Genomic DNA, 12,511 nt, shown 5'->3' on the forward strand with positions numbered 1-12,511 from the left:
CTATGTATCACTGAACAATGACCTTCCAGCAGATGACAAAGAGGCACTAAATGCTATTGTTTGACTCAATTCTATAGTTTTCCATAAAAAGTCCATTATTAACGTTAATGCTTTTTTTCAGAAAATATTTTCATTTGGGAATTCCCTGGCGGTCCAGTGGTTGGGACTCTGCGCTCTCACTGCTGGGGCCCAGGTTCAGTCCCTGGTTGGGGAACTAAGTTCCCACAAGCCTCGTGGTGCAGCCGAAAAAAAAAAAAAACTTTCATTTCTAACTTCTGATAACAAAACAAGATACAGTCACGCAAATGTAAAGCTTAAAAGGTGACATACTTCTAACTACCGTCCAGGTCAAGAAGTAGAACTCTGTCAGCCGCCCAGAAGCCCCTCCAAGCCCCGCGTCACAATCACAGCCTTTCCTCCCCCAGAAAGTGCCCTTGTCCTTCTACAGTAATGACTTCCTCGTGTTTCTTTTTACAGTTTTATTCTCAAAGTGTGCATTGCTATTCACTACAGTTTGTCTGCTGTTTAGAAACTGCTGTCTCTGGAGCCCGTCACAGCCGCGCTGGTGGTGGAGCTCACGCCGTCCCTGGAGGCATCTGGCAGGTTCTTTTTTTAAAATTAATTAATTTATTTTTGGCTGCGTTGGGTCTTCGTTGCTGCGCGCGGGCTTTCTCTAGTTGCAGCGAGCAGGGGCTACTCTTCGTTGCAGTGCGCAGTCTTCTCATTGCGGTGGCTTCTCTTGTTGCAGAGCACGGGCTCTAGGTGTGCAGGCTTCAGTAGTTGTGGCACGCAGGCTCAGTAGTTGTGGCTCGCCGGCTCTAGAGCGCAGGCTCAGTAGTTGTGGCGCACGGACTTAGCTGCTCTGCGGCATGTGGGATCCTCCCAGACCAGGGCTCGAACCCGTGTCCCCTGCATCAGCAGGCGGATTCTTAACCACTGCACCACCAGGGAAGTCCCATCCGGCAGGTTCTTTCAGTCAGAATCTGCAGTCCTTTCTCTGGGCACATTTTTACTTGATTCCCATTGTTCTTTCAGGAGTTTCTTTTTCTCTAGGGTCTCTTTTGCTCTTTTTTTCCTTTCTTGCTTTCTCTTCTCTGCCTCTCGTTTTTCTTTGTAAACAGGACTGTTTTCACCGTTGTAGAAAACATCCACTTTCTCTTGCAGGATTCTTCGAGCTAGCTTTCTGTTTTGATCGACGGATCTAGTCTGGTGGCACTGTAAGAGATAATATTTCATAATGTGAAAGCCAGTGTGTTCTGGGCAGGACCTCAGGAATCATTAAATTCAACCTAGTCCCTTTATAGAGGGGTCAGGCCCGCAGAGGGAAAGCCACTTGTCAGGAGTCCCAGTAGGTCAGTGACAGGACGAAGGCCATACCCTTTCCCGCCTCTGCTTGGCCCCCGCCCACTCCCACACCCCAGCTGTATTATGTGGCTTTCACTGTGACTATTCCCATATTAGGAATGTTGTTTTGTTTAGAAGTAACAATAGCCTTCAAATAACTTAACGTTCCCAAATAATTTTGAAAACATCAACCAGTATGTCTAAGCAAGCCCTTTGTGTGCCCCATTTATAAATGTAAACTTCTCTCTGAAGAAGGAAAATAGCCTCTTTATTATTAGTCAGCCATAATATTCATTACGTAATATCTCCGTTATCACTGGTGAGTGCCTTGCAAAGCTATTTGATAAAAGAAATTCTGTGAAATTGGGATGAAAGAATAGTACCAAAAGCAAATTTGGAGTAACCTATATAAAATAGGTTTCAGAATTTTATTTGTTGCTCATGAATGTCACTTTTTTCAAGGAGGAAAAGAAAAATGATTGAGATTTTCACTAATACGCTCTTGGCTCAAAAACGTGGCAGCGAAGAACAGCTGTTAGGAACAGACTTTGGGTTCGGTCTGGGCTGACTCTCCTGCAGGTGCAGGAGCCTCCTTGTGCCTCAGATTCCACATCATGAGTGTAGGCTTGTGACGATTAAGAGTTAACTCGAATGTGAAGTGGCTCAGAACAGGGCTGGCCACAAGCTCACGTGATATACTAAGTACTTGCGAAAGGTACCGCTGGTGTGCGAAAACCTGCCTCTGCTCTCTGCTGTGCCTCAAGGCTCGTGCTGCCTTCAGGGCCCTGGGGATACAGAATGCACTGGCAGTACCAAACCAGGAAACCGGAGAAAAGCTCTGCACCATTTCCTAGAGGCTCAGAATGTACTGACAGCTGGCGATATTCTGATCAGAGGTTGGTTTTTTATATTCAGAAGGAAGACTCCTACAGGCAGCTGTGCCCGGCGTTTTTCCTCTGAGGGCTGAAATCGGGTTGCCAACATTATCTCACTCAGTCCTTCTCCAGAAGGGTAGGTGTCACTTGACATTTACCAAAGAGGGGACGGAGGGACATGGAGAATGCGACCATCTGAGCGATCAGCCAGGCGGCTAAGGGCTGAGCCCACCGGCGGACAGCCAGGGCCCGTGTGCTGCTTGCGGGCCGGAGCCCACGGCAGTGCCACAGAGCTTTCTGCAGCCACCCTGCAGCCCAGTGGCTCGACAAGAACCGTGGCCTGCCAAGTTCAAGGACAGCCGCAGCAAGAGCGCAACTGCAAAGGATCCTGGAAGGAGGCTCCTGACGCCGTGCAGGAGGTTCTGCCTGGGAGGAACGCTCGGGACCGGGCACGAGACCTGCAGTCCCTCTACTGCCGGGGTCATGGTGAGAACAAGTTTTCACTCAGGGGAAATCAGGGGACCCCCACGGCCTCCTTCCTCTACCTTGACGACAATGCCTGAGGGGACGTGCCTCAGCACCACGCAGTTGCTTGTTTTGTTGGTTGCCTGGCCCCCTGGCCCATGTCCTTTTACAAACTGCTCTTCAAGTTCACTCTCATCCAGGGAGAGCAGAGCAGGGTGGTCCTTCTTGCCTGCCGCCTGGACTGGAGCGACCGCTGTTCCAGGGGATAAGAGTTCCGGCTTCTCGCAGAGCCGGAGTCCCCAGGGCACCATGCACACTCTGGTCAGCGGGATAGGAAAACGGAACAGACCTGAGGTGCTCATAGCGCGTGGCTCTGCCGGCTCAGGACCTGAATAAGACAGAAAGGACAGCCCTTCAGCCTTGTTTGCGCTCAAGATTATACTGCAGGTTCTAAAATCACCTTTTATGAACCAGTTCAAACGATGACCACCCATCTGGCAGGCAGGGGATTTAGGAAATTAGTGCAGACAGGATACTCGGCAACGCACACCTCTCTCCGGCCCTGCATTGTCTACCGTGTTCTCAGCAGTACGTGCCTTGCCAACTGATAAATATTTTCTTGTAACAGACCAAAAATGTCTTCAAAGCACCCAGAAGTGTTGTTTTCTCAGGAAGGGGAGGCTTTGAGTGTAAAATTCAAAAGAACAGGGCTGTAATTTGATAAGGAAATATTACATAGTACATCACACAAGAATTAGGATCTGAGTCAAGGGACATTATTTAAGTGTGTGAGAACCTTTGAAATCAAAATGGAAAGACGACAGTACGTGATAGTCTATTTTATAGCTTGAGCTTAAACAGTCTGACACAGTAAATATCACTATCAATCAATGTCATGATTGTTGTTTTTTCATGTTTCCAGTTTCATGGATTTGAATAGGAACATCTGTTCCCTCAGAAGCACTGCCAATCACATGATCCAACCGGTACTCACCCTTAGAACCACCAAGTCAACTGATTTTTATTAAGTTGCCTGTTAGGTTCAAAGTATGAGGTGAGGTATAGGGTGTGACGTGAGGTCAAAGAGAGCACGACGCTATCTTCATGGAGCTCACAGTCTAGTCGGAGAAGATATTCAAGAAGAAAGCGAGAGGTGCTGAACAAGAGATTTCAGTAACTACTCGAGACTAGCCTAAGGCTGAAATGTCTTAGTTGACAAATGAATAGTATAGAGAATAATAGCCATGAGGATATGGTGAATCCCACAGGCCTTTGCTTTTTTTTCGAGGGGAGGAGGGCAGAGGATCTGAAAGGTATCACCTCTTTTCAGAGATCTATGTATTCCCCATGTGAATGGGGTCGGGGCGGGGGAGTCACAACCTTCGCCCATTTTCTCATCTGGAAAATGGGGGGAATAAGCCCTCTCCATGCATCCCACGCAGGCTTAGAGTAAAATCAGAGAAAACAGTATTCTGGAAAGGGCTTTGCTGATACCTCTGAAGGCATGAGACTGGTTTTTAGCAAAATCCCTGTCACCAGGGCTTTCCTGGTGCCACAGTGGTTGGGAATTCGCCTGCCAATGCAGGGGACATGGGTTCGAGCCCTGGTCTGGGAAGATCCCACATGCCGCGGAGCAACTAAGCCTGTGCGCCACAACTACTGAGCCTGCGCTCTAGAGCCCGTGAGCCACAACTACTGAGCCTGTGCGCCACAACTACTGAAGCCTGCGCGCCTAGAGCCCGTGCTCTGCAACAAGAGAAGCCACCGCAATGAGAAGCCCGTGCACTGCAATGAAGAGTAGCCTCCGCTCACCACAACTAGAGAAAGCCTGCGCGCAGCAATGAAGACCCAACACAGCCAAAAATGAATTAAAAAAAAAAAAAAAAATCCCTGTCACCCAGGCAGATTTGGGGAACTACGAATGTGCCACTCGCATAATACTTCTTGATCGAGGATTATGCAGGCACTAAAAACAGATATATTGCTCTTTTTAACAACTGCTTCCTGTGAGGCTCTAAACAGCTTCTTTTACCACTTGAAACCTTGTAAATTCTAGCTCATGGCAACTGGTCTCTAACACAGGTAGGAACTAGAGTCTACCTAAGGCACCTTCCTCAGCCAAAAGTAACGTACCATCCACCAAATTATTTCACTAGGTTTCTCTCGGCTCATTTACTTTTCACCCACCGGCAGTTCTGACAGCTAACATCCACTGGGCCCAACACTGATCTCTAGATAAGCTTAATGCAGAAACATGCTAGCAGGCATTGCTTCCTTGTAAACATGTGCATTTTCTGTTATTTGAAATCCAAGTGCCTTTCTCAGTTATCAGTACAGATGACACTGGTCATTTTTAGAATGAATACAGTATTCTTCATCTCTATCTCTACTATTTCTATGGAAAATAAATATAATGAAATATACTCTTCAAGCTTTAGGCCAATGCTAGTTTTCAATCCTATGACTGACATATCTTCTTTGTGAAAAGTACGACGTTCAGCATGTTCGGAGCAGGTTCTGTCAGTCCCGGTGGATCATAATTGAGGTGGTGTTGGTTCCTACTGTGCTCTGTGGCTACCAAGGGAGATATTTTGAAACAGAGTATGCCAGTGAAGGTGGTGCTTTAAAAGCTGCTTCTGTTTACTGTGTGTGAAATATGTCAGAAGTATCCTCAGGAAAAGATAAAGATAAACCCAGGCACATCCTCTGAAATCTCTACAACAAAGAATCCACTCCCCCATAATGATTAAATGAATGAGACTAAGTTGATGTCCAAAATTTCCCTCCCCTTATTTCTGCTTTCAATTCACAGAACAGAATTCCTTTGTGTATCAGACAGTGTCTAGTCCCTGGATTAGGTTCCTGGAACAGGAGCCCAGTTCCTGGAACAGGAGGAGCCCAGTACCTCTCTTGGGGCTTCTCTTCCGTTAGTAAATCTGACCAGGCAGGATGGCAGTGGAATATAGTGCAGCGACAAAGAAAGGAAGCAGGTCTGAGACGGGGTGAAACTCCCAGACAAAGGGCGGAGAGGACGGCGCTTTTCTCAGCTGCTTTGTCACCAGCCCACTGTGTTTCAAATCTACCTTTCTGTCCTAGTTCAGAGCTGACACACACACAGGAAGGTCTCCCACCCAACTGGAGTTCGAGAAGGTCCCCAGTGTTCAGTTACTGGCTGCTTTGTTTAACAGCTAATTCCAACAGCCAATAGGATGATTCCAAATACTTTTAGTATCTCCTGAAGCTCTGGCTCTACTCCAATGGTGGCTAAAAATGACAAACACACCCATGGTTCCACTTCCCCAAAGCCCAGAGAAGAATACGGATTGGATTTCAGTTTTTGTGATGCCCACAGAGCAACCCAAAGTCTTTGGGGAACAATAAAAGCAGCTCAAATTAGAGCTCATCGTGACATTAAAAAAACAGAAAAAGAAAAATGGTAACAAGCGGTGTGCGTAAGGGGAAACCAGCAGTCACGACAGCGCGCCCTGATTCCCTCCCGTGAGTGTGAGCGTCAGGCCCGGCTGGCTCTCCACCCCAACTCCCCTCGGCTCTGCTCTTCCTTGGAGGATGGCGTCTGCACTAAACAGCTGACTGCAATTTAGGTTAAAGCCACGCTCTCTCTCACTTGGTCAAGTTAAGAGATAACAGGGCTGACGCCTTTAAAACAGGCAATGTTAATTTGTTCAATGAATATTTTCAACATCTACTATGTGCCATGCATGGGCCTCGATGAGTCCAATGAGCCTGTAGCATAAAAGAGAAATTAAGACATCCGTAAGTAAGATACATGCCAGAGCCCGGAATGGATGACGTGCCACAGAGCAGTGGTTCTCAGACTTCACTGTGCTCCCAAGTCACCGGAAGGCTGGTTATTGGGACTTGGAAGCTGCATCCTATTAGGCGCCTTTCTTCCTGACTGGATCCACCTGGTACACAGTTCCTCCTCTGGCTTCCGCAATCAGCCCAAACCAAGACTGACACCCAGCTCATGGGTGGCATGCTCAGCTCTGGAATGTGGCCTGTGACCCGAGCAAACAATCACATATTTAAACAGGATGCAGTGAGGTGAGGCTTGTTTCACCAACAGCCGAAATGCTCTGGAGAGCGGTAAGGGGATGCTTCTCCCTTCGTGTCTCTGAGACAGAGAGAGGATATTTGAATCTGGAAGACATAGGATCTCAACTCTGGACCCACCTCTGGATACCATTTGCCTAAAATTCACTGTTTAAGTATTTTTTAGAAAGGTAGAGTACTAGTTTCTCTTAGCCACAACTTTCATGGTGTATCAACCTTGCAGAAGTGTCATCCAAACTAACCGAAAGAACAGATGTGGCGATTTGCTGAAATGGGGTGCTTTAGGAAAGAAGACTGTTAAAGCTCTCACGGCTCGAACTTTCATGCACAAATTCCCTAGGGATCCTGTTAAATAGGATATGGCTCATTAGGTCTGGGGTGGAGCCTGAGACTCTGCATTTCTAACCAGCTCCCAGGTGAGGTGGTTGCTGCCTGCAGTCCTGGCTCTTAAGATCGTCTGACTGCTGCATGAAAGCCCCATGATCACGATGGCAATGCTGGAGATGGAGAAGGTGTAAAGGAGAGAACAGGCGGGAGAGGAAGAGAAGACAAATGAGTATCGTATTGAGCAAAAAGAACAGGTGAAATGGTCACAAGGGGATTGAGAAACTGGGTCATCTGAAAAAAGAACATCAAAAACGTTGCTTCTATGGCATTAATTTTTTTTAAATTTTATTTATTTATTTATTTACTTATGGCTGTGTTGGGTCTTCGTTTCTGTGCGAGGGCTTTCTCTAGTTGTGGCAAGCGGGGGCCACTCTTCATTGCGGTGCGCGGGCCTCTCACTATCGCGGCCTCTCTTGTGGCGGAGCACAGGCTCCAGATGCGCAGGCTCAGTAATTGTGGCTCATGGGCCTAGTTGATCCGCGGCATGTGGGATCTTCCCAGACCAGGGCTCGAACCCGTGTCCCCTGCATTGGCAGGCAGATTCTCAACCACAGTGCCACCAGGGAAGCCCACATTTTTTTTTTAAAGCTGCCTTTTTTTTAAAGTCTTTATTGAATTTGTTACAATATTGCTCGTTTTATGTTTTGTTTTTTTAGTGGGAGGCATGTGGGATCTTAGATCCCCGACCTGGGATTGAACCCGCATCCCCTGCACTGGAAGGTGAAGTCTCAACCACTGGACCGCTAGGGAAGTCCCCTGCATTAATGTTCTAGAACAGCACTGTCCAATAGAAATATAGTGCAAGCCACATGTGAAATTCTAAATTTTCTTATAGTCACGTTAAAAATAGTAAAAAGCAACTGATGAAGTAAATTTCAATATACTTTATTTAATCCAATATATCTCAAATATTATTACTTCAACATATAATCAATAAAAAAATTTATTTAGATTTTCTTTTTATATGAGGTCTGCAAAATCTGAAGTGTGGCCACGCTTACAGCACATGTCAGTCTGGACTAGCCACATGTGCTCGTGGCTACTGTAGTGGACGAGGTAGCTCTAGAATCCTGCTATCAGAGTGTGGCCCACGGGGCAGCAGCAACAGCACCATCTGGGAGCTTGTTAGGAATGAAGAATCTCAGGACCTTCTAAATGAGAACCTGTGTGTTTTTTTGGTTTTTTTTTTGGCTGTGCCGCACAGCTTGCTGGATCTCAGTTCCCCAACCAGGGATCGAACCCGGGCCCGCAGCAGTGAAAGCGCAGAGTCCTAACCACTGGACCGCCAAGGAAGTCCCAGAGAACCTGTGTTTTAATAAGATCTTCAAGTGATTCAGAGGCACATTGAAGTTTGAGAAGCAAAGGACACAGGAATTAGCAAGTTCTTCCAACTGCTAGGACAGACACTTTTAAGAACTATTGTTTCTTATGTTTATAATGTTTAAAAAGTTGAGACCAGAATTCAGGAGTGCTGATTACCTGCTTAGCCATGGTCTTGCTTCCCCCTTCCGAATAAGGAGATAAAATAGGTCTCAAAAACAATGACCTAATCAATGGTGAAGGACCAAACACAGTGAGCTTTAAAAAGACAAAATGGCCAGCTGATGGCACCAGAAGCTAAGTGAGAGGATGGTTTTCTGTGAAATGCTTAATAATAATCTATGTTTCAAAAGTGTGTTTTGGCGCTCCCTGCCGAATGGGAGTGAAGATAAAGCAGCCTCTCTCTCCTTTTCACATCTCTAGCTCATCCTCCTGTTCTAGTTGCCTGAAATCCTTATGAGGGCTGCAACACCTCCCCAGACAGAACCCCTGGGAACTTTGGCTCAGGCCTGAAATAGACCCTGTCATTTCCTAGGCTGGGGGCTCTACACTGAAGACAGAGCACCTTTCAGCCACAGTAAGTGTTTCCAGAGAATTATTTCTCAAATAAGAAAAATCACAATGGACTGAGCAGGAAAGGACAACAGAGCTGCTATCCTTGATTTGGGAGGACAAGAGGAAAAGGAAACTACTCTGAGTTTTGTCTAAATTTAACTGCTGCACAGCTCAAGAGACACTAAAGAAGTAGATAAAAAGAAAAGCTTTCAATTCATACAATACCAACATCCCGTTCAGTTTTTTTTTTAAACAGAGAACTTCAAATCCACAATTACACCTGTCCTATTTGGGTGCACCACTGTGATTTTCTTCTATTTATGGCACCTAACAGGAACTTTATAATTTATCAACTACACTATTAAAATAACACAAACACATTTAAAAAGCAGCAATAACTACACTCCACATTTTCCTCTAAAAGTCTCAAAGACTCGGTTACCATCAATGATGCTTTGTATTTGTCTAGGACTTAGGTTTTCAAAGCACGTTCAAATATGTTATCGTAGTGAATATTTCATACACATAAAGGAAAGAAGGGATGTATACTGTATGGAATATTTCAGGAAGACTTGTTTTGGAAGAACATTAGGTAGTCCATTTTTTTAAACTAAATTGTCCTTCCTGTTGCTTGTTTCTTTACCTTTCATAACATCTCCAGATTTGTTCTTCCCCCAGCTCCTTAAAAAGCGTTAGCTCATTTTCCTCAGCGTTCTCTCCTTGACTGCTCCTCTCACTTTTTTGTCCCTGAAAGGCCATACTGCTCTGTAGTCAGCGTGACCTGTGTCGGTGCCTTGCCTCCATGATTTACTCCCTGTGCAACTCCGGCCACGTTTCCACATCTGTGAAACAGAGGTAACACCATCGAGGGAGAGAAAAAACCGTACACGTCGCCACGAATGTAAAGCGCTTAGGATCCCTAAATTACAAAGCTCAGGAACCTCTGGCTAACACACCACAAGCCCAATCTGCAAACGGATTATTTCATGGACTTTTGTTTTAGAAGCTCAGTGAAAAGGTATCTAGAAAATGACCTGCAAACAATTTTACTTGGCATGGTCCAATTTAAGAGATACTTGGAAACCATGAAGTAACCGAAGATACGCTGTTTGGTGAGGTCATAATTGTGGTCTATGAAATCAGGTGCCAAAGAGATAATTATGATGCCAAGAATATAGCGTGACTTCCCAGAAGGTTCAAATTGAAAGATAAAAACTACCTTCATCACAGCAAGTCCTTGTTTAAACATAGAGATCTTTAGGAATTATCTGATATAGTAAAAAAAATCATGAAGGACAGAAAAGATGAAAAAAGTCACGTTTAAATGTACACCTGATTATTCCTTTTCTTCTTCAATGGTTAAACTATAAAGTTTTAGAGTTCATCATTTTTGCTGTGGAGGACGTCCCTCCTCCAACCCCCGCCAATGACAAGCTGTTTTGTATATAAAAATAAATGACACAGAGTAACACTCTGGTTAACAAACATTAAATGCCTCAAGCCATTAGCGGCGGCTATTACTGAACAGCCTAATCTTATCCCAATCAGAGTGAAAGATCTCCACTCAAAAGCGTCAATTTGACATCATCGTGGCAAAAGAGGAATACTTGAGCAATACAAAGATGTTATAATAAAATCACATAGTTTTTTTTGATATTGAGCTCCATGAGCTGTTTGTATATTTTGGAGATTAATCCTTTGTCTGTTGTTTCATTTGCAAATATTTTCTCCCATTCTGAGGGTTGTCTTTAAAGTCTTGTTTATGGTTTCCTTTGCTGTGCACCCTTATTAGGGCATAAAATAGTGGTGTAAGCTTGTATACAAGTAATGCAAAATCTCCAGTATGAGGAGGGAGGGGGGTTAAATTAAGATGAATAGTTCTTACACTTAATATATACTTGAATTTCTGACACCTTCTACTTCTGTTTTCTATATTCAGAAATAATTTCTATGGACTTTAAAAACCTCCTCTCTGTTTTTATAAAGCTTCTCTCTAGACCAATTAGTCAAAAGCAGTTTCCACTCTGAATTTGTAAAAATTAAGACGCTACCAAAGAGCTTAACCTAAATTAAGAAATAAGGTGTGAATAACCTTACCAAAATATTTTGTATCAGTTGGTTAACAAGATAACTCGGTTAATTAGAATACTAGCTTCTGAACATGTTGGCTTATTAAAACATTAATAGATTTTTTTGAAAGTTACCTAAAAATGACACTGCCAAAAACAAAAACACACTCAAACTAAACAAAGTCCATCAGATTTTGTAGCAAAAAGCAATGATCTCCTGCCTCTTGCATGGTTGGGAACTAATCTCCAGTACTCGGTTTTGGGGTTAACATTTTTCTTGCAAGGAAACACACCTCCCTTTGCCTGCAGCCGTCTCAGGAATCCACTTTCCCATTCTAGTGTGAGGATCTCAAGTAACAGATTTTGCAACCAACTGAAATTAGTGGTAAAACTGCTTTTTGTTTTGTTTTTGTTTTTTGGTGGACTTGAAAGAAACATGGTTGCTGAAAACAGAGCCGTGTGCTTAAAAATGATTTGATTTTGGTTGGGTCTTAACACAAGCACAATACTGATGGGTAGATTAACACAACTGGGAGGAGGGTTCGATTTACTTAAGCTTGAACTCTCCCATACACGGATGGGGTTTTGGAGAGACTGAGTTTCTACTGTTGAGACAAAATTGTCAGGTATTCTTAGGAGGCTCAGATCAGATGGAATGCCTCTTGGCAGATTTGTTATTCCAAGGGCAAATAACATCTGTTCCGTCCTGGCTTCTCCGGCACACCTACGGACAAGGCTGGCGAAGTCCTTTATCGTGGGCTCTGGACACTCGGAGGAAAATCTAAGAGCCCGAAGTACCTTAAAGGGTAAGAACCTTTCGTCTGAGAAAGGCGGACTGACCAGTGCGTGTGAGATGGGCTAGGGGCCCACGGGGAGGGTTCTCTGTGGTCCTTCAAAAGGCTGGGCAAGAGGAAAACACCCACGATGCCTAAAACAGGCCCAGCTGCGTGCTAACAGCTCCCTAAAGCTCCGCCGAACAAGTCAACGAGCATCGTTCCATTTGTCCTCGGGCCTCGGTGGAACTGTTTTCTCCACAAGGGTGGGTTCTCCTCGCCCGCCCCCACCCAAGTCCCTGAAGAGCCCCAGTGCCGACCCCCACCAGCCTAGGGTAAACCCGGTCCAGGGTAAACTTAGCTCGGGTGTCCGGGCCGGCTTCACCTCACCGCCAGCGGGGCCTCAGGTCAATGGGCTGCGCGACTCAGGGTCGCAAACGGGGAAATTCACGGGTCCCAGCTCCCAGTCCTCTCTCCGGAGCCCCTAACAATCGTGGGCAACCGTGTGGGTGTCGGGCTTCTGCGCAGACGCTTACCTGACCTCGGGACTGGGCTCCCGCCCCCAACGTTCTGGGTGAACCGGAATGGCCGCAGGAGCGGGAACGCAAACGCACCGCCGCGCCTGCGCACGCGCCGTACTCCTGCCGCA

At 45.6% G+C, this 12,511-nt stretch overlaps 1 protein-coding gene across 8 annotated transcripts; it reads right to left on the minus strand.

Moving 5' to 3' along the window:
* Positions 1–464: 464 nt before the first annotated feature.
* On the minus strand, positions 465–12,496 carry MTRFR (mitochondrial translation release factor in rescue). 8 transcript variants are annotated; one of them, XM_059895376.1, is made up of 4 exons: positions 12,399–12,493; positions 9,664–9,862; positions 2,765–3,072; positions 465–1,215 (listed from the first exon to the last, which is right to left on the minus strand). In XM_059895376.1, exons 2-4 carry the CDS (start codon positions 9,668–9,670, stop codon positions 973–975), a joined length of 558 nt encoding a protein of 185 aa, XP_059751359.1. In that variant the 5' UTR covers positions 9,671–9,862; positions 12,399–12,493; the 3' UTR covers positions 465–972. The 8 variants fall into 8 exon arrangements, with proteins under 8 accessions (XP_059751359.1, XP_059751360.1, XP_059751358.1 ...); XM_059895377.1 differs by lacking the exon at positions 12,399–12,493 and adding an exon at positions 12,253–12,392; XM_059895375.1 differs by lacking the exon at positions 12,399–12,493 and adding an exon at positions 12,220–12,392.
* Positions 12,497–12,511: the final 15 nt, after the last annotated feature.

Source organism: Balaenoptera ricei, chromosome 14, assembly GCF_028023285.1.
Source record: "Balaenoptera ricei isolate mBalRic1 chromosome 14, mBalRic1.hap2, whole genome shotgun sequence".
Lineage (NCBI taxonomy): Eukaryota > Metazoa > Chordata > Mammalia > Artiodactyla > Balaenopteridae > Balaenoptera > Balaenoptera ricei.